Genomic DNA, 22,284 nt, shown 5'->3' with positions numbered 1-22,284 from the left:
CCCTGTGCGGACCCCCCCGGGACCCCTGTGCGGACCCCCCCGGGACCCCTGTGCGGACCCCCCCGGGACCCCTGTGCGGACCCCCCCGGGACCCCTGTGCGGGACCCCTGTGCGGACCCCCCGGGGACCTCTGTGCGGACCCCCCGGGACCCCTGTGCGGACCCCCCGGGGACCCCTGTGCAGAGCCCCGGGACCCCTGTCCGCCAACAGGGCCCCCTGTGCGGACCCCCCGGGACCCCTGTCCGCCTACTGGGCCCCTCTTCCATACTCCTGCACCCCTGTCAATGTCCCGGCACCCCTGGCTGTGATGCCCCCGTTAAAATCCAGAGATCCCTGTCTGTACCCCGGGCCCAATGGTAGCAGGTCTGTACCAGACAATCTGGGTGTGTTTCCTGCTAATGTTTCCACTCCAACCCCTTCATTAGGTTTTCATTCTGAATTTTGTGTTCCAGGAAAACAAGAAGATGAAACGTTCATTGGAGGAGGAGCAGAGAGCTCGCAAGGAGTTAGAGAAGCTGGTTAGGAAAGTTCTAAAGAATATGAATGATTTCTCTTGGGATGAAACCAACCTGTAGCAAACTTTAACTTCAGTGACAGCAGCTGGGACATCACCACACGGGCTGGCAATGACTGTTTCTGTCAATCAGCACGTTCCTCTGTTGTTGGCTTGTCCACTACTTTAACAAAGACTTGGTATATTTTAAATAGGTCAATCATCCATTGAAATAGCAAACTGGTGGTCACCAGGTGCAAGTGTCCAGCCTGTGAATATTACGAGCAGTAATCTTTAGCCTGTCCTGGTTTTTAGTGTCGCCAGTTCCCCAGAGAGCGAGCGTGCAATCCAGCCCAACTGAATCTGCTCACAACCTGATTTTTCCGTCCATTGATGTCCTGAAAATCCGGAGTGGGATTGTCAGTCAGACAGATCCGGGAATATGAAACCCGCAGCAAGTGCGTCCAGAATTGTAACAAATAGGAAGCGAATCTTCAGGGAATTTGTCATCGATTAATATCAATGATTTGAGGTCAGATCTTGAATGAGAGGAGAACGCAAGTTTTGAACCGGACACTGGGCGTTTGTCATTTAGATCTGAAAGCGTCGAATGGAATCTGGGTGGTTTCAGTGAATGGGCCCTGGTGTTAGCTGTTTGGTCTGTTAATTAACTGAGTTTGGTGAAAGTGTAACATTTGGTTGGAACATTTCTCTGTCGCTGACACTTGATGAAGACAATACTTGTGAGCCTGGCTGCTGAATGATGTATTGTGTGTGGAGCTCAGGATGCAGGCCGACAGCAGCCTGACTGAGGATCTGTACTTCACTCTGCCAATGCCTCCAGAGGAAATTGGGCACACAAATCAATCATTCCCAACTTTAAATATACGGGATGATTCAGGCAGAGTGACATGTTCTCAACCAGCCCAACAGAGCTTCACACTGGGAGCTTTACTGTACAGGATAACCCTTTGTACGATTGTGAAAGGATGAGCAGTGCATTCGAATGCCAGCAGCTGTGAGCTCAGACTCGATTGAATTGTGACCTATGTGCTTGGGCACTGTTGAAAAGTTTATTCTTTGCGATGTAACATTTTCCTGATGACCGAAGTTCTCGATGTGGTAAGAAAGGTGGTGGCTATTGTTCTCTAAGACAGCAGCCCTTACCCCAGGCGCACACAGTGACTGGTGGGAGTGGATAGAGATTTCAGCCCACACAGACAGTGCTCACTACAGAATCACAATTAAACCTTTATGTTTAAAATCTTGCCTCTCTCATTCAGACTTTTGATTTGGGGCAAGAAAATAAGTTTGTAGCATTAAAATTCCCATTTCCTGCTGACTGGGAATTCTCGTTTTCTGAGAATTGAACTGCACGAGGCAGATTTCTCCCTACAGCTGAGACTCTGTGATCAGGACCTGATTTAGAAATCTACCCATTTACTTTTCATTAGTCTGTATGTGTTTTCAGTGATTAAGTCAGCACTTAACAAAGTTAACTCTTAACAGGTTTGCATGCAGCAAGCACGATTAGTCAGCTCTGTAACACCTCTCTAGATAGCCAGAAGTTTAGTTGTTGCTGTAATTTATATTGTGTAACAATTTACACTAAGGCATTAGGCCAAACTGGAAAAAAAGATTATTTTACATTTTTGTTCAGGTTGTTTGATAAGAGTTGAGGCAGCTTCAGTACTTCTTAGTTCCGCATCTGTCACGTGGCAGCGTGATACATCTGTCTCTCTCTCTGTCGATATGCACCAAAGTGCAAAGGCCTAGAATGTGAGGTCATTCTCTTTTGCACCCTGGCCCCAGGAAATGACAGGTGCATTCTCAGTCTAATTCAGGATGAAGGTACAGGAAATCAGGGCAGTGTCCCGTTACCCATGAATGGAACATTATTTCGTACATCACCCACTGTATAGCGGACATTTGCGGCAAACCCCTGGTCTTGAATATTCTTTTAAAATTCTTTTTTTTTTACAGGATGTGAACCTCGCCGGCCAGTCCAGCGTTTATTGCCCTTTCCTAATTGCCCTTTGAGAAGGTGGTGGGTAGGTGAGCTGCCTGGGTAAATATATCACAGATAAATTGGTTCTCAAATCTGTCAGAGGTTTGACAGAAGTTGTGCTGTTGAGTGGGGTTAAGTTACGGTAAAAACGGCAGAGGCATCAGGTGTGTGGTGTGAGATTGCAGGGCTGTAGTGTACCTGCTGGGACATTGATGTCTGCTGCTTTACAGTCGCTGTTTGGATCAAGGTCAGTGATCGCTGCACCTAAATGTTGGGAAATGGGAAAAGTTGGGAAATAAGTTACCCAGGCTCAGAGTTCCAAATCCCAGATCCAAACATTATCATTAGTTTGTTTCCACCTCTTTTACCGTCTCTAATTAAATTTAACGGTGTGAGAGCAGCAGAATGTCAGATCCAGCATTGCACCAAATAAGGGGTAGACGATTAACAGCTCACGCTGTTCCTCCCTTACTGACCCACTCCGTGAGCAGGGATACATAAGAACATAAGAACTAGGAACAGGAGGAGGCCATCTGGCCCCTCGAGCCTGCTCCGCCATTCAATGAGATCATGGCTGATCTTTGTGGACTCAGCTCCACTCTCCGGCCCGTACACCATATCCCCGAATCCCTTTATTCTTTAGAACGGTATCTACCTTTTTGAGCTCTGAAACTTCCTGAGGTCAATGAAATGAAACTTATTTTCAGTCTCGTACATTCCTGTAGTTAATGGTGATGGGACTTTAGATCTACTTTTGATTAAGTTTCTTTTGAATGTTTCTTTTTATCAGCTGGTTACCTGTGCCTGAGGTAATGACACCCAGTGTTCCCGTCCCATCTCCCCGTGTCACTAAACACAGGGACTCGGAAACTCCTTTTGTGATCGTAGAGCGGGTTTGTTATTGGGCGGATGAACTGAAATATCTGTTCTAACCCTGTGGTTAATTAGGAAATTCCTGCAATGTATTTAACATTTCCCCATGTGTGAAAGGTATAACATGTCAGGATTAAATTTAGGTGAATATTTCCTGATGAAGTGAGATTTCAATGGTTGACTAATATTTGTAATTTAGGATTTCCTGTGTAAATACATCTAATAAAATAATTAACTGAAAGCAGAATTTCCCGATCCTGACTGAATTGTTTATGTTTACGTCCCATACGCATCCACTTACGTGCAGTTTATAAATCGAACATGTGGAAGATACAAATCACAATCTCATCATTTGTACACAGTGGCCTGGCAATTCGTGTGGAGTGTTCCTAATTCACAGCATTGCTATCGACCATTGTGTGGAACTCTGCATGTCTTTAATTCATTCACATTTCCAAGGAAATCTCTTACCCAAACCTCACCTTTTACGACTTCTTAATTATAGCGTTAGCAGTCTGGATACCTTAAGGAGGTTCTTTAATAATATTACTGTAACATATAAAATATAAGAAAAACAATGTCTTACACTCATAAAAATATGAAATGCGATATTAAAACAGTGCAGGCGAGGAGTATCCATTTGGCTAAAGATGAGATTAGGATAATGCAGAAACTATTCGTGCAGATTAAGAATGACGCCCCCAAGGAGCATATGGTGCTTACATGAACTCGGAAAGGTTTGCAAGTACTTGCATTTATATAGGGTCTTTTATGACTTAAAGACGCGGCAAAATATTTTACTACCAATGAAGTGCTTTTGAAATGTAGTCACTTATAGGAAATACAGCAACCAATATGCACAGTAAGATCCCAGTAAAGGGAATAAGACAATACCAAACACTTTGTTTTAATAATTACAGAGAAACATAGAAAATAGAAGCAGGAGGAGGCCATTTCGCCCCTCAAGCCTGCTCCACCGTTCTTTACGATCATGGCTGATCATTAAATTTAATACCCTGGTCCCACCTCCCCCCTATATTTCTCGATCCCTTTAGCCCCAAGAGCTATTTCTAATTCCTTCTTGAAATTACACAACGTTTTGGCCTCAACTACTTTCTGTGGGAGTGAATTCCACGATTCACCGCTCTCTGGGTGAAGACATTTCTCCTCATCTCAGTCCTAAAAGATTCACACCTTATCCTTAAACTATGTAATCCTTATTAATTTAGTCTCTCCTCATCTGACAGTCCCGCCATCCCAGGAATCAGTCTGGTAAACCTTCGCTGCTCTCCCTCCATAGCAAGAACATCCTTCCTCAGATAAGGACACCAAAACTCCCCACAATACTCCAGGTGTGGCCTCACCAATACCCTGTACAATTGCAGTAAAACATCCCTATTCCTATCCTCAAATCCTCTCGCTATGAAGGCCGACATACCATTCACCTTCTTTCCTGCCTGCTGTACCTGCGCGCTTACTTTCAGCGACTGATGCACGAGGACACCAAGGTCTCGCTGAGTATCCGCCTCTCTCAATTTACACCCATTCAAATAATAATCTGCCTTCCTATTTCTGCTACTGAGGTGGATAACCTCACATTTATCCACATTATACTGCATCTGCCATGCATCTGCCCACTCACTCAGCCTGTCCAAATCCCACTGAAGCATCTCTGCATCCTCCTCACAGCTCACCCTCCCACCCAACTTCGTATCATCTGCAAATTTGGAGATAATACATTTAGTTCCCTCGTCCAAGTCATTAATATATAATGTGAACAGTTGGGGTCCCAGCACAGATCCCTGCGGTACCCCAATAGTCACTGCCTGCGAATTGGAAAAAGGTCCATTTATTCCAACTCTTTGCTTCCTCTCTGATAACCAGCTTTCCATCCATCTCAAGCCACTACCCGTAATCCCTTTACATAGAATCATAGAATTTACAGTGCAGAAGGGGGCCATTCGGCCCATCGAGTCTGCACTGACCCTTGGAAAAAGCTCCCTACTTAAGCCCACACATCCACCCTATCCCCATAACCCAGTAACCCCACCTAATCTTTTTGGACCCTAAGGGCAATTTATCAGGGCCAATTCACCTAAGCTGCGCATCTTTGGACTGTGGGAGGAAACCGGAGCACCCGGAGGAAACCCACGCACACACGGGGAGGATGTGCAGACTCCGCACAGACAGAGACCCAAGCCGGGAATCGAACCTGGGACCCTGGAGCTGTGAAACAACTGTGGTAACCACTGTGCTACCGTGCTGCCCCATAGTAATAGTACATAGTAATCAATGAGATAAATATCATCTATGTCACATGGGTAACCTCCTCTGCGCTTCTTTGGTTTAACTGATCACAGATTTGTAACAGAGCAGAAGGGGACCATATGGTCCATCATATGTGCTCCATTGGGCAGCATGGTAGCACAGTGGTTAGCACTGTTGCTTCACAGCTCCAGGTTCCCGGGTTCGATTCCCGGCTTGGGTCACAGTGCGGAGTCTGCACGTTCTCCCCGTGTCTGCGTGGGTTTCCTCCGGGTGCTCCGGTTTCCCCCCACATGTCCCGAAAGACATGCAGTTGGGTGAATTGGACATTCTGAATTCCCCCTCTGTGTACCCAAACAGGCGCCGGAGTGTGGCGACTAGGGGCTTTTCACAGCAACTTCATTGCAGTGTTAATGTAAGCCTGCTTGTGACACTAATTATCGTAATATTTTATTTTAAATATCTGTCGAGGTCTGTTTTGTTTGTTTACCTCAATGTTTATGAATGCCAAGTTTGATATCGTCAATCATATTCCATTTAAAAAATGTAATTTTACTGATGAGGTAAGATCGTTATCGATGATAATTCCTGTGGGAGAATAGTCTTTAAAGGTGTGATCGGATTTCTCCTGCTTTTCAAATCTGCGTAGTACATGACTCACAAAAGGTACAGCAAGTAATTAGGAAATGTAATTAGGAGCAAGTAGCAAGTAATTAGGAAATGTCCCCCCATGCTGACACTATAGTTAAGAAAGCCCACCAACGACTCTACTTTCTCAGAAGACTAAGGAAATTTGGCATGTCAACTACGACCCTCGCCAACTTCTCCAGATGCACCATAGAAAGCATTCTTTCTGGTTGTATCACAGCTTGGTATGGAACCTGCTCTGCCCAAGACCGCAGGAAACTACAAAAGGTCGTGAATGTAGCCCAGTCCATCTCGCAAACCAGCCTCCCACCCATTGATTCTATCTATAATTCCCGCTGCCTCGGAAAGGCAGCCAGCATAATTAAGGACCCCACGCACCCCGGACATACTCTCTTCCACCTTCTCCCGTCAGGAAAAAGATACCAAAGTTTGAGGTCACGTACCAACCGACTCAAGAACAGCTTCTTCCCTACTGCCATCAGACTTTTGAATGGACCTACCTCGTATTAAGTTGATCTTTTCTCTACACCTTGCTATAACTGTAACATTATATTCTGCAGTCTCTCCTTCCTTCCCTATGTACGGTGTGCATTGTTTGTACAGCATGCAAGAAACAATACTTTTCACTGTGTACTGATACATGTGACAATAATAAATCAAAATCAAATGTAATAGAATGTTATTGTTTGTTGTGAGGGGAATTGAATGTAAAAGTGGGGAGGTTATGCTGCAGTTACACAGGACCTGGCCGAGACCACATCTGGAGTGCTGTGTGCAGTAATGGTCTCCTTATTGAAGGAAGGGTTTAAATGCGTTGGAAGCAATTCAGAGGTTTACCAGACTGATACCAGGAATGGGCGGGTTGTCTGATGAGGAACGTTTGGAATGGCTGGGCGCATCCACTGGAGTTTCGAAGGGCAAGAACAACTTGATTCAAACCTTTAAGGCCCTGAGGGGTATTAACAGGGTGGAGACGATGTTTCCTCTTGTCAGAGAATCTGGAACTCGGGGGTCACTGGTTAAAAATAAGGGGTTGCTTATTTAAGACGGAGAGGCCGTGAGTCTCTGTAACTCTCTTCCTCAAAAGGCGGGGGAAGCAGAGTCTGAATATTTGTACGGCAGAGCTGGATAGATTCTTGATTAAACAAGGGGGTGAAAGATTATTGGGGGTCAGCAGGAATATGGGGTCGAGGTTACAGTCAAATCAGCCACGATCTGAGTGAATGGGGTAGCAGGCTCGAGGGGCCGAGTGGCATCCTGATCCTAATTTAATGTTCGTAAGGATCTCTGAAATAAAGACCTCGCCATGTCTGAAAACCAATTGTCCATTTGCAGTGATTAGCTTTGACAGTAAAACACTGCATTTCCAAACTAGGCAATGAAATACTGAGTGGATGCCGCTTGTAATCTGTGAGTGAAGGCTTCAAACCTTTGGAAGGTGCCGTGTGCAGAGATCGCCACCTGCTGTTCAACACTGGGAACTGTCAGTGAGCTGAGGCTGAGCGCTGCCTCCCAGTGGAGACACCTAGTATTTAATGTTCAAATCCTAGTGGTCTGTACAGTATACCTCATTAAAAAGTTATGAAGAGAATGAGCCCTTATAATAAAATTGAAATAGTTTAATCAACAGTCTGAAGCGTGAACAGGGAAACAGATGTTTACAGCACAGGAGGAGGACATTCCACACACGGTCCACACTTTACTCTGGTAAAAGCAGAGAGCCACTTCCGGGAGCAGTTAGGAAACGACCACATTGCTGTGGGTCTGGAGTCACCTGGAGGCCAGACCGCGTAGAGACAGCAGAGTTTCCTTCCTTTTTAAAAAAAAATATATAATTTTTATTAAACGTTTTCATAAAATATCAATAACAAAATGAGAGAGAAAAAAGAACCCAACAGGGTTAAGTACAAAACACAGTCTAGAAAAGCAACCCCCCAACCCCTCCCCCTGTACGTAAATAATAAATTAACATTAACACCCTGACTTAACACAACAGGTGTATACACCCCCTCAGACCCTCCAGTGTAAATAACATAAACAACCCCCCGCCCCGAGTTGCTGCTGCCATTGACCAATGTCTATCGTTCTGCCGGAAAGTTTAAGAACGGTTGCCACCGCCTGAAGAACCCTTGTACCGACCCTCTCAAGGCAAATTTCACCCTCTCCAATTTAATGAACCCCGCCATATCGTTGATCCAGGATTCCACGCTTGGGGGCCTCGCATCTTTCCACTGAAGGAGAATCCTTCGCCGGGCTACCAGGGACGCAAAGGCCAGAATTCCGGCCTCTTTCTCCTCCTGCACTCCCGGCTCCTCTGCCACCCAAAATATTGCGAGCCCCCAGCCCGGTTTGACCCTGGATCCTACCACCCTCGAAACCGTCCTCGCTACACCCTTCCAAAATTCCTCCAGCGCTGGGCATGCCCAGAACATATGGGTGTGATGTGCTGGGCTCCCTGAGCACCTAACACACCTGTCCTCACCCCCAAAAAAAACGGCTCATCCTTGTCCCGGTCATGTGTGCCCTGTGCAGCACCTTAAACTGTATGAGGCTGAGCCTCGCGCACGATGAGGAAGAGTTCACCCTCCCCAGGGCATCTGCCCACGTCCCTTCCTCAATCTCCTCTCCCAACTCCTCCTCCCACTTATCTTTTACCTCCACCACCGAGGCCTCCTCCTCCTCCTGCATCACCTGGTAAGTTTCCGAGATCTTCCCCACACCCACCCAACCCCTGAGAGCACCCTGCCCTGTACTGTGTGTAGCCGCGGGAATTCCACCACCTGCCGCCTGGCAAATGCCCTTACCTGTAAGTACCTGAAGGTGTTCCCCGGGGGGAGCCCGTACTTCTCCTCCAGCTCACCCAGACTCGCAAACTTCCCGTCCACAAACAGGTGCCAAAACTTTTGTATCGCTGCCCTGTGCAACCCTGCAAAGCCTCCACCTGTTCTTCCTGGGGCGAACCGGTGGTTCCCCCGTATTGGGGTCCACACCGAGGCCCTAACTTCCCCCCTATGCCGCCTCCACTGCCCCCCCATTTTGAGGGCCGCCACCATCACCGGGCTCGTGGTATACCTCCTTGGAGGGAGTGGCAGCGGCACCGTTGCCAGCGCCCCCAGACTCGTACCCACACAAGACGCCGTCTCCAGCCTCTTCCATGCAGCCCCCTCCCCCCCCATCACCCACTTGCGCACCATCGTCGCATTGGCGGCCCAGTAGTACCCACAGAGGTTGGGCAGCGCCAGTCCCCCCCCCTATCTCTACTCCGCTCCAGGAACACCCTTCTCACCCTCGGAGTCCCTCGCGCCCACACAAACCCCAGTATACTCCTATTAACCCGCCTGATAAAAGCATTCGGAATAACCACGGGGAGGCACTGGAACAGGAACAAAAACCTTGGGAGCACCGTCATTTTGACTGACTGCACCCTACCCACCAAGGACAGCGGCAACGCGTCCCACCTCTTGAACTCCTCCTCCATTTGCTCCACCAGCCTTGTAAAATTAAGTCTATGCAGGGCCCCCCAGCTCCTGGCCACCTGGACCCCCAAATACCTGAAGCTCCTCTCCGCCCTTTTTAGTGGGAGCTCGCCAATCCCCCTCTCCTGGTCCCCTGGATGAACTACGAACAGCTCGTTCTTCCCCATGTTGAGCTTGTACCCCGAAAAGTCCCTGAATTCCCTAAGAATCCTCATTACCTCTGGCATTCCTCCCACTGGGCCCGCCACATACAGCAGCAGGTCGTCCGCATAGAGCGACACCCTATGCTCCTCCCCACCCCGCACCAACCCCCTCCAGTTCCTCGACTCCCTCAATGCCATAGCCAGGGGTTCAATCGCCAGTGCGAAGAGTAGGGGGGACAAGGGACACCCCTGTCTCGTCCCTCGGTGCAACCGAAGGTACTCGGACCTCCTCCTGTTTGTGGCCACACTCGCCATCGGGACCTCAGACAACAGCCTAACCCACCTGACAAACCCCTCTCCAAACCCGAACCTCTTCAGCACCTCCCACAGGTACCCTCACTCTACCCTATCGAAGGCTTTCTCAGCGTCCATCGCCACCACTATCTCCGCCTCCCCCTTCCTCGCTGGCATCATGGTAACGTTCAAAAGCCTCCGCACATTCGCGTTCAACTGTCTCCCCTTCACAAACCCCGTCTGGTCTTCATGGATGATCTGCGGCACACAATCCTCAATCCTCGTGGCTAAGACCTTCGCCAGCACCTTGGCATCTACATTTAGCAAGGAAATCGGTCTATAAGACCCACATTGCAGGGGATCCTTGTCCCGCTTCAGGATCAAGGAGATCAGTGCCCGGGACATCGTCGGGGGTAAAGCCCCCCCCCCTCCCTTGCCTCATTAAAGGTCCTAACTAGCAACGGGCCCAACAGGTCCACATATTTTTCATAGAATTTGACCGGGAAACCGTCCGGCCCCGGTGCCTTCCCCGCCTGCATGCTCCCTATCCCTTTGATCAGCTCCTCCAGCCCAATCGGGGCCCCCAATCCCGCCACCAGTCCCTCTTCCACCTTTGGAAACCTCAATTGGTCCAGGAAGCGGCCCATCCCTCCCTCCTCCCGTGGGGGCTCGGATCGGTACAATTCCTCATAAAAGTCCCTGAAGACCCCATTGATGTCAACCCCACTCCGGACCACGCTCCCTCCCCTGTCCTTGACTCCCCCGATCTCCTTAGCTGTGTCCTGCTTCCGAAGCTGATGCGCCAGCAACTGGCTTGCCTTTTCCCCATACTCGTAAATCGCCTGCTGGGCCTTCCTACACTGCACCTCCGCCTTCCTGGTGGTCACCAGGTCGAATTCGGCCTCCTCGGGCTTCTCTGCATACCTCCTGTCTACCCTCACCATCTCCCCCACCAGCCTCTCCCTCTCCCTCTGCCCTCTCCGCTCCTTGTGGGCCCTGATGGAGATCAGCTCTCCCCTCACCACCGCCTTCAGCGCCTCCCATACCATCCCCACTCGGACCTCCCCGTTGTCGTTGGCCTCCAGGTACCTCTCTATACTTCCTCGGACCCGCTCGCTCACCTCCTCGTCCGCCAACAGCCCCACCTCCAAGCGCCACAACGTGCGCTGGTCCCTCTCCTCTCCATCTCCAAGTCCACCCAATGCGGGGCGTGGTCCGAAATGGCTATTGCCGAATACTCAGTATCCTCTACTCTCGCTATCAGCGCCCTACTCAAAATGAAAAAGTCGATTCGGGAATAAGCCTTATGGACATGTGAGAAGAATGAAAATTCCCTCGCCCCCGGCCTTGCAAATCTCCAAGGCTCCACCCCTCCCATCTGGTCCATAAACCCCCCTCAGCACTCTAGCCACCGCCGGCTTCCTACCCGCCCTAGACCTGGAGCGATCCAGTGCCGGATCCAAAACCGTGTTAAAGTCTCCCCCCATTATCAGGCCCCCCACTTCCAAGTCTGGGATCTGACCCAACATACGCCGCATGAAACCCGCATCGTCCCAGTTCGGGGCATACACATTGACCAGTACCACCCTCTCTCCCTGCAACTTACCACTTACCATTATGTACCTACCGCCATTATCTGCCACAATGCTCGACGCCTCGAATAACACCTTCTTTCCCACCAAGATCGCCACCCCTCGATTTTTGGAATCTAGCCCCGAGTGAAACACCTGACCTACCCACCCCTTCCTTAATCTTACCTGGTCTGCCACCTTCAGGTGTGTCTCCTGGAGCATAACCACATCCGCCTTGAGCCCCTTCAGGTGCGCGAACACGCGGGCCCGCTTAACCGGCCCATTCAGTCCCCTTACATTCCAGGTTATCAGCCGGATCAGGGGGCTACCCGCCCCCCCTCCCCCGCCAACTAGCCATGACCCCTCCTCGGCCAGCCCCGCGCCCGCACCCCACGCCCAGCCCACTCCCCACGGCAGCAGACCCCCGTCTCGACCCCCCCCCCCACACTCGCTCCAGCTCCTCCTTGACCATAGCAGCAGCAACTCGATTCCCCCCCCCCCTCCCCCCCGGCTAGGACCCATCCTAGTTGATTTACTCCCCCAATTGCACTTCCGCAAGTCTGCTGACCCCGGCCACTCCCGCCTCTCCTTCGACTCCTCCCATTGTGTGACACACCCTCCTCTCCCGTTCCCCATCCATAGGCTCTCCCCCTCCCCCTTCCATTCGAAGCGCGGGAAACAACCCTCGCTTCCCTGCCCGCCCCCGCCCCCTCCAGTCTTCAGCGCAGGAAAAAGCCCGCGCTTTCCACGTACCAGGCCCCGCCACCTCTGACGCACCTCTGACCTTTTACAGGCCCAGTCCCCTTACCCCCGACTCGGGCCTCCCCCTCCCCCGCGGGGCCCCATCTCACCGCCGTCCACCCCCCCGTTCCATTTACCTACCCACCTCCAAGAGCCCCCCCGACCAACCCAACCAAAACAGTGCCCAACCCGCCCCAACCACCCTCACCAACCCGAAAGAGAAAAACACAGAGCAATGCAAAGGACCCCCCTTGAAAAAAGAATAAACATAACATATCCACCGCAGTCCCCAATCGCCCATCCCGACCCTCAGTCCGTGTCCAGCTTCTCGGCCTGAACAAAGGCCCACGCCTCCTCCGGAGACTCAAAATAATGGTGCCGGTCCTTGTAGGTAACCCACAGTCGCGCCGGCTGCAACATGCCAAACTTCACCCCCTTCCTGTGCAGCACCACCTTCGCTCGACTGTACCCGGCCCTCCTCTTCGCCACCTCCGCACTCCAGTGCTGATATATCCGACCCTCCGCGTTCTCCCACCTGCTGCTCCTCTCCTTGGCCCACCCGAGCACACACTCCCGCTCAGCGAACCGATGAAACCGCACCAGCACCGCCCGCGGAGGCCCGTTAGCCTTGGGCCTCCTCGCCAGCTCTCTATGGGCCCCTTCCAGCCCCTGGAAGGACCCCGCTCCCATCAGCGAGTTTAACATGGTGACCACATAGGCCCCCACGTCCAGCCCCTCCGGGAGGCCCAAGATCCGCAGATTCTTCCGCCTCGACCGATTCTCCATCTCCTCGAACCGCTCCTGCCATTTCTTGTGGAGCGCCTCGTGCGCCTCCACCTTTACCGCTAGGCCCAAAATCTCGTCCTCGTTGTCAGAGATCTTTTGTCGAGCCTCGCGGATCCCGAATGTCCAATTCACCTAACAGCACGTCTTTCAGGACTTGTGGGGGGAAACCGGAGCACCCGGAGGAAACCCACGCAGACACGGGGAGAACGTGCAAACTCCCCAAATAAATCCCATTGCCACTCTCTCCCCATAGCCCTGGATCAATCCCTAATTCGGCTGTCCCAAAATCTCCCTTCAGCACTGTATCAATTGAAGAGAGATCCCTTTATTCTCCTATTTTCCCATAACCCTGTGTCAATCCCAAATTTATTCCTCAGCGACGCTATCTCATCATCGTCCTGCGTTAATCCCCAATCTCTTCCCACTGTCCCATGGTCGCCGTGCCTGGGTATCAAACCAAATTAATCCCAATGCCAGCCAGCATCAATCCCAAACTCATTTGCCCGCATTCTTCCCATATCCCTTTAGAAATCCCAACTAGCTCCCACTGTCCTGCGATTGTGTGTATGTTAGGGAGGGGGCAATTCTGGGAGAGGAGTCTCTGTGTGGGGTGTTGCAGTGGGAGGGGGTTGGATTGTCGATATCGCTGAAACAATAATTAACAAGGTGAACAAAGGTTATCTTGATATTTGCATATTTGATGGAAAGCACGAAAGTTAATAACAGGATCTGTCAAATATCGAACAGCAGATGCTTCGCCAGTGAGAAAAGACGATTTGTGTCGGTAAATATGACTTTTAACTAAGATTTATTCCGCTTTGGGCTCAGGCAGTGTCAGCGTCGCAAACACAGGCAGCTGCAAGAAACACAAGTGATGTCAGATCTTTAATTCAGTGTCTCTGCTGGGAACACACTGCGCTCACACTGCGCTCACACTGCGCTCAGCCACACTGCGCTCACACTGCGCTCACACTGCGCTCACACTGCGCTCAGCCACACTGCGCTCACACTGCGCTCACACTGCGCACACACTGCGCTCAGCCACACTGCACTCACACTGCGCTCACACTGCGCTCACACTGCCCTCAGCCACACTGCGCTCACACTGCGCTCACACTGCGCTCACACTGCGGTCAAACACACTGCGCTAACACTGCGCTCACACTGCGCTCACACTGCCCTCAGACACACTGCGCTCAGCCACACTGCGCTCACACTGCGCTCACACTGCGCTCACACTGCGCTCAGCCACACTGCGCTCACACTGCGCTCAGCCACTGCGCTCAGACACACTGCGCTCACACTGCGCTCACACTGCGCTCACACTGCCCTCAGCCACACTGCGCTCACACTGCCCTCAGCCACACTGCGCTCACACTGCGCTCACACTGCCCTCAGCCACACTGCGCTCACACTGCACTCACACTGCGCTCACACTGCCCTCAGTCACACTGCGCTCACACTGCGCTCACACTGCCCTCAGCTACACTGCGCTCACACTGCGCTCACACTGCCCTCAGCCACACTGCGCTCACACTGCGCTCACACTGCGCTCACACTGCCCTCAGCTACACTGCGCTCACACTGCGCTCACACTGCGCTCAGCCACACTGCGCTCACACTGCGCTCACACTGCGCTCACCCTGCGCTCAGCCACACTGCGCTCAGCCACACTGCGCTCACACTGCGCTCACACTGCCCTCAGCTACACTGCGCTCACACTGCGCTCACACTGCGCTCAGCCACACTGCGCTCACACTGCGCTCACACTGCGCTCACACTGCGCTCACCCTGCGCTCAGCCACACTGCGCTCACACTGCGCTCAGCCACACTGCGCTCACACTGCCCTCAGCCACACTGCGCTCACACTGCGCTCAGCCACACTGCGCTCACACTGCGCTCACACTGCGCTCACACTGCGCTCAGCCACACTGCGCTCACACTGCGCTCACACTGCGCTCAGACACACTGCGCTCACACTGCCCTCAGCTACACTGCGCTCACACTGCGCTCACACTGCCTCAGCCACACTGCGCTCACACTGCGCTCACACTGCCCTCAGCTACACTGCGCTCACACTGCGCTCACACTGCCCTCAGCTACACTGCGCTCACACTGCGCTCACACTGCCCTCAGCCACACTGCGCACACACTGCGCTCACACTGCCCTCAGCCACACTGCGCTCACACTGCGCTCACACTGCGCTCAGCCACACTGCACTCACACTGCCCTCAGCTACACTGCGCTCACACTGCGCTCACACTGCCCTCAGCCACACTGCGCACACACTGCGCTCACACTGCCCTCAGCCACACTTCGCACACACTGCGCTCACACTGCCCTCAGCCACACTGCGCTCACACTGCGCTCACACTGCGCTCAGCCACACTGCGCTCACACTGCGCTCACACTGCGCTCAGCCACACTGCGCTCACACTGCGCTCAGCCACACTGCGCTCACACTGCGCTCACACTGCCCTCAGCCACACTGCGCTCAGCCACACTGCGCTCACACTGCGCTCACACTGCGCTCACACTGCCCTCAGCCACACTGCGCTCACACTGCGCTCACACTGCGCTCAGCCACACTGCACTCACACTGCGCTCACACTGCGCTCACACTGCGCTCAGCCACACTGCGCTCACACTGCCCTCACACTGCCCTCAGCCACACTGCATTCACACTGCCCTCACACTGCGTTCACACTGCGCTCACACTGCATTCACACTGCGCTCAGCCACACTACGCTCACACTGTGCTCAGCCACACTGCGCTCACACTGCGCTCACACTGCCCTCAGCCACACTGCGTTCACACTGCGCTCACACTGCCCTCAGCCACACTGCGCTCACACTGCCCTCAGCCACACTGCGCTCAGCCACACTGCGCTCACACTGCGCTCACACTGCGCTCACACTGCGCTCACACTGCCCTCAGCCACACTGCGCTCAGCCACACTGCGCTCACACTGCGTTCACACTGCGCTCACACTGCCCTCAGCCACACTGCGCTCAGCCACACTGCGCTCACACTGCGCTCACACTGTGCTCACACTGCCCTCAGCCACACTGCGCTCAGCCACACTGCGCTCACACTGCGCTCACACTGCGCTCACACTGCCCTCAGCCACACTGCGCTCAGCCACACTGCGCTCACACTGCCCTCAGCCACACTGCACTCACACTGCGCTCACACTGCCCTCAGCCACACTGCACTCACACTGCGCTCACACTGCCCTCAGCCACACTGCGCTCACACTGCGCTCACACTGCGCTCACACTGCCCTCAGCCACACTGCGCTCAGCCACACTGCGCTCACACTGCGCTCACACTGCGCTCAGCCACACTGCAATCAGTCACACTGCGGTCACACTGCGCTCACACTGCCCTCAGCCACACTGTGCTCACACTGCGCTCACACTGCCCTCAGCCACACTACGCTCACACTGCGCTCACACTGCGCTCACACTGTGCTCAGCCACACTGCGCTCACACTGCCCTCACACTGCGCTCACACTGCCCTTAGCCACACTGCGCTCACACTGTGTGCGGCCCCTGGGTCAGTGTGCGGCCCCTGGGCCAGTGTGTGGTCCCTGGGCCAGTGTGTGGTCCCTGGGCCAGTGTGTGGTCCCTGGGCCAGTGTGCGGTCCCTGGGCCAGTGTGTGGTCCCTGGGTCAGTGTGCGGCCCCTGGGCCAGTGTGCGGCCCCTGGGTCAGTGTGTGGTCCCTGGGTCAGTGTGCGGCCCCTGGGCCAGTGTGCGGCCCTGGGTCAGTGTGTGGCCCCTGGGCCAGTGTGCGGCCCCTGGGTCAGTGTGCGGCCCCTGGGTCAGTGTGCGGCCCCTGGGTCAGTGCGCGGCACCTGGGTCAGTGTGCGGTCCCTGGGCCAGTGTGCGGTCCCTGGGCCAGTGTGCGGTCCCTGGGCCAGTGTGCGGCCCCTGGGCCAGTGTGCGGTCCCTGGGCCAGTGTGCGGCCCCTGGGCCAGTGTGCGGTCCCTGGGCCAGTGTGCGGCCCCTGGGCCAGTGTGCGGTCCCTGGGCCAGTGTGCGGCCCCTGGGTCAGTGTGCGGCCCCTGGGCCAGTGTGCGGTCCCTGGGCCAATGTGCGGCCCCTGGGTCAGTGTGCGGTCCCTGGGCCAGTGTGCGGCCCCTGGGTCAGTGCGCGGCACCTGGGTCAGTGCGCGGTCCCTGGGCCAGTGTGCGGTCCCTGGGTCAGTGTGCGGCCCCTGGGTCAGTGTGCGGCCCCTGGGCCAGTGTGCGGCCCCTGGGTCAGTGTGCGGCCCCTGGGCCAGTGTGCGGTCCCTGGGCCAGTGTGCGGTCCCTGGGTCAGTGTGCGGTCCCTGGGTCAGTGTGCGGTCCCTGGGCCAGTGTGCGGTCCCTGGGCCAGTGTGCGGTCCCTGGGCCAGTGTGCGGTCCCTGGGCCAGTGTGCGGTCCCTGGGTCAGTGTGCGGTCCCTGGGCCAGTGTGCGGTCCCTGGGCCAGTGTGCGGTCCCTGGGCCAGTGTGCGGTCCCTGGGCCAGTGTGCGGTCCCTGGGCCAGTGTGCGGTCCCTTGGTCAGTGTGCGGTCCCTGGGCCAGTGTGCGGTCCCTGGGCCAGTGTGCGGTCCCTGGGCCAGTGTGCGGTCCCTGGGCCAGTGTGCGGCCCCTGGGTCAGTGTGTGGTCCCTGGGTCAGTGTGCGGTCCCTGGGCCAGTGTGCGGTCCCTGGGCCAGTGTGCGGTCCCTGGGCCAGTGTGCGGTCCCTGGGCCAGTGTGCGGTCCCTGGGCCAGTGTGCGGTCCCTTGGTCAGTGTGCGGTCCCTGGGCCAGTGTGCGGTCCCTGGGCCAGTGTGCGGCCCCTGGGTCAGTGTGCATTCCCTGGGCCAGTGTGCGGCCCCTGGGCCAGTGTGCGGTCCCTGGGCCAGTGTGCGGTCCCTGGGCCAGTGTGCGGTCCCTGGGCCAGTGTGCGGTCCCTGGGTCAGCGTGCGGCCCCTGGGTCAGCGTGCTGCCGCTGGGCCAGTGTGCAGCCCCTGGGCCAGTGTGCGGTCCCTGGGCCAGTGTGCGGCCCCTGGGTCAGCGTGCTGCCGCTGGGTCAGTGTGCGGTCCCTGGGCCAGTGTGCGGTCCCGAGGCCAGTGTGCGGTACCTGGGCCAGTGTGCGGTACCTGGGCCAGTGTGCGGTCCCTGGGTCAGCGTGCGGTCCCTGGGCCAGTGTGCGGCCCCTGGGTCAGCGTGCTGCCGCTGGGCCAGTGTGCAGCCCCTGGGCCAGTGTGCAGCCCCTGGGCCAGTGTGCGGTCCCTGGGCCAGTGTGCGGCCCCTGGGTCAGCGTGCTGCCGCTGGGCCAGTGTGCAGCCCCTGGGTCAGTGTGCGGTCCCTGGGCCAGTGTGCGGTCCCTGGGCCAGTGTGCGGTCCCAGGGCCAGTGTGTGGTCCCTTGGTCAGTGTGCGGTCCCTGGGCCAGTGTGCGGTCCCTGGGCCAGTGTGCGGCCCCTGGGTCAGTGTGCGGTCCCTGGCCCAGTGTGCGGCCCCTGGCCCAGTGTGCGGCCCCTGGGCCAGTGTGCGGTCCCTGGGCCAGTGTGCAGTCCCTGGGCCAGTGTGCGGTCCCTGGGCCAGTGTGCGGTCCCTGGGTCAGCGTGCGGCCCCTGGGTCAGCGTGCTGCCGCTGGGTCAGTGTGCGGTCCCTGGGCCAGTGTGCGGTCCCTGGGCCAGTGTGCGGTCCCTGGGCCAGTGTGCGGTCCCTGGGCCAGTGTGCGGTCCCTGGGCCAGTGTGCGGTCCCTGGGTCAGTGTGCGGTCCCTGGGCCAGTGTGCGGTCCCTGGGCCAGTGTGCGGTCCCTGGGCCAGTGTGTGTTCAATTCCAGCCCCACTTTTTTTTTAATATAAATATTTTTATTCTCCATTTTCACATTTTCTTCAGAATTTACACCCCACCAACAAGCTGTAAACGGTAACAAATACAAAGTCAATTTCCTTATTAACAACAACGACAGCATCCTCCCACCACCCCAAACAACAGCCCACCTGACAATATCAGCACCAAATAAAACAAACCCTCCCACGGTGGGACAAACAAAGGGGAAAAAAAAGAAAAAGAAATCAGGAATCGCCATTGACATTTCCAGCCCCCCCCCCCAACACCCCCCTTAATATTCGATGCCATGCAATCCCCGAAAGAGTATCGTGAATGGCAGCATGAATTGTAGACATCCCTCCCCCAAACTCCTCCCCTCCACTTCCTCTTGTAAACTCTTCCCCCCAACCTCGGTTCCTTCCCCCAACTTTTCACCCCGGCTGGACTCACCGAAACCTGTTCTACCAGGCTCCGATGGCCGCAGCCCCTCCCCCACCTTGCTTCCATTCACTGGCGGCATAAACAGGCCCAGCGTGGAGGCCCCCGTCCGGGTCTCCTTCCCTCTTTTCCGGTCCCGGAAAGCCTCCGCGGCCGGCGGAAGCTTCTGATGCTCCCGGCAAATGGAGCAGTTTTGGGCCACCTTCTCAATGTCGGTGTCAAGGCCTGGCCGCCAGACATAACTCCGGGCCAACATTTTCATTTTGGTCACGCCTGGATGCCCAGTGTGCAAGTCTCTCAGTATCAGGTCCTGGCCTTTTTCCAGCTGAATTCTGACAGCTTGGAGGAAAATGCCCACAACTCGCCTGGGAGCTGTCTATGCTGCCCACCATACAGGACTATGTGCCGAACCTTTGACAGGACTGGCTCCGTCTGGGTCCACTCACGGATCTGTGATGCCGTGACAGGCAAGGTGTCCATAAAATTTAGGGTTGCAACCACCTCACCGGTCGTGGGGGTCGACATGGGGCCGGTCGATAAAGGCAATCGGCTCAGTGCGTCAGCATTTGCTATCTGCGTACCTGGTTTGTGCTCCAGGGAATACTCGTATGCAGCGAGCAACAAAGCCCAGCGCTGGGTCCGTGCAGAAGCAATGGGCGGTATTGGCTTATCCTCTCTGAAAAGTCCCAGCAGGGGCTTATGATCAGTCACGATAGTGAAATGGCGGCCGTACACATACTGGTGGAAGCGTTTCACAGCAAAACCCACTGCCAGGCCCTCCTTCTCGATCTGCACGTACTTTTTCTCCGCTGCAGTCAATGTGCGGGAGGCGAAAGCTATCGGCCGCTCGGCCCCGTTCTCCGTCTTGTGGGACAGAACAGCCCCAATACCATACTGGGATGCATCACATGTGACGAGCAAAGGCTTTCCAGGATCATAGTTGGTTAGTAACCCAGACGACGACAATTGTTGCTTTACCCGCCGGAAAGCGGTTTCTTGCGGCTGACCCCAAACCCAGGTGTGATTTTTCTTTAGCAGAAGGTGTAAGGGGGCCGGCGTAGTTGCCAGATTGGGGAGGAACTTCCCGTAATAGTTTACGAGACCGAGAAAAGAACGAAGATGCGAAGTGTCAGTCGGGGCGGGGGCATGTTGAATTACACGTACCTTCTCTGCAACGGGGTGCAAACCTTCGCGGTCCACCCGATAACCTAGGTAGACTACTTCCTTTGCCTGAAATACGCACTTTGTGCGACGTAAACGGACTCCAGCCTCCGAAAGGCGTCTAAGGACAGCCTCCAGATTTTCCAAATGTTCCTGCTCCGACGTCCCTGTGATCAAAACGTCATCTAGGTAGACAGCCACACGTGGTAAACCTCTCAAAATGCCCTCCATAACACGTTGAAAAATTGCGCAGGCAGAGGATACTCCAAAGTGCAACCGTGTATATTCATACAGGCCTCGCTGTGTATTAATCGTTACATATGGTCGGGAGGCAGGGTCCAGCTCCAACTGCAGGTAGGCGTGACTCATATCTAATTTTGTGAACGAGAGTCCACCTGCAAGTTTCGCGTAGAGATCCTCTGTGCGAGGCATTGGATATCGGTCGAGTCGGGAAACCGTATTCACTGTAAGTTTATAGTCGCCACACAAGCGAACTGTGGCATCTGGCTTCATTACAGGTACAATTGGTGCTGCCCAGTCAGTAAAACGGACGGGCCAGATAATACCCAAACTCTCCAAACGAGTGAGCTCCCCTTCTACCCTCTCGAGCGCGGCGTGGCTCCTGGTTCAACTTGGATACGGGCTACGGCCCCTTTTATTTTCCCCAAACCAAGCTGGTATACATCTGGGTATCGTCCTAGCACCTCAGTCAACCCTTCAGAAACTGTTTGGAGGATGTGCTGCCATTGCAACCGCAAATGGCGCAACCAGTCCCGACCCAACAGGCTGGGCCCATGGCTGCGCACCACAATAAGTGGGAAACGCCCCTCCTGGCGTCCATAGACAACAGGGGTCATTGTAGTTCCTGCAATGTCCAGTGGTTCCCCTGTGTAGGTGGCCAACCTGGCCTGTGAGTCGGTTAATGTAAGGGTCTGTATACCCTGCTTGATGCGGTCGAATGTCCTCTGGGCGATCACGGAGACCACTGCGCCAGTATCCAACTCCATCTCAAGCGGGTGGCCATTGACCCGTACTGTCACCTTAATGGGGGCCACACGGGGAGCTCCACACAATGCAGCTGCAGGCAGTCGTCCTCCGTCTCCACGTCCTCAGGAGTAGTCGCCGCAGGTTCATCCACATGGAAGGTACGGCCTCTGGGCTGGTCCCAGTTACGGCCCCTGGGCTGGTCCCAGTTGCGGTCGGAACAACGGCGCCTCTGGCGCCCCCAGGACCGCCGTCCGTGACGGGGTCGGCGCCTACAAGTCTGACATGGACATGGCTCCTCATCCATTGGCTCTGGAGAAGGCTCCCTTCGGGGAGGAATGTCCGACGGCCACTGGCGTCGGTCCGGACGTTGCCTCGCCCAAGGTACCGCAGGAGTGCGGGGGGACGTTTTCGGACGGAAGGGGTTGCGCCCCAAGGCATGCACTTCCATTCCCTGTAGCTCCTGTACTCCTTGCTCTGCGCTCTCTCGGGACAATATTATTTGAATGGCCTGTTGAAAAGTCAATGTTTGCTCCGCTAACAAATTTCTCTGGGTGGCCGCATTGTTAATACCGCAAACCAAACGGT

At 54.8% G+C, this 22,284-nt stretch overlaps 1 protein-coding gene across 4 annotated transcripts in view; it reads left to right on the top strand.

The window, feature by feature from the left end:
• Nucleotides 1-3,621, top strand: part of arhgef7b (Rho guanine nucleotide exchange factor (GEF) 7b) — a 169,743-nt gene extending 166,122 nt beyond the window's left edge. For all 4 annotated transcript variants that reach the window (XM_072475992.1, XM_072475991.1, XM_072475990.1 and 1 more), the window contains one exon: nt 453-3,621. In XM_072475992.1, the coding sequence (XP_072332093.1) occupies nt 453-575 (123 nt within the window). In that variant the 3' untranslated portion in view covers nt 576-3,621. The remainder of the gene's footprint in view (nt 1-452) is intronic.
• The last annotated feature ends 18,663 nt before the right edge of the window (nt 3,622-22,284 follow it).

Source organism: Scyliorhinus torazame, chromosome 15 (genome assembly GCF_047496885.1).
Source record: "Scyliorhinus torazame isolate Kashiwa2021f chromosome 15, sScyTor2.1, whole genome shotgun sequence".
NCBI classification, from domain to species: domain Eukaryota; kingdom Metazoa; phylum Chordata; class Chondrichthyes; order Carcharhiniformes; family Scyliorhinidae; genus Scyliorhinus; species Scyliorhinus torazame.
Note: the sequence above shows the minus strand (reverse complement) of the source record. Positions and strands in the feature narration are given on the sequence as shown.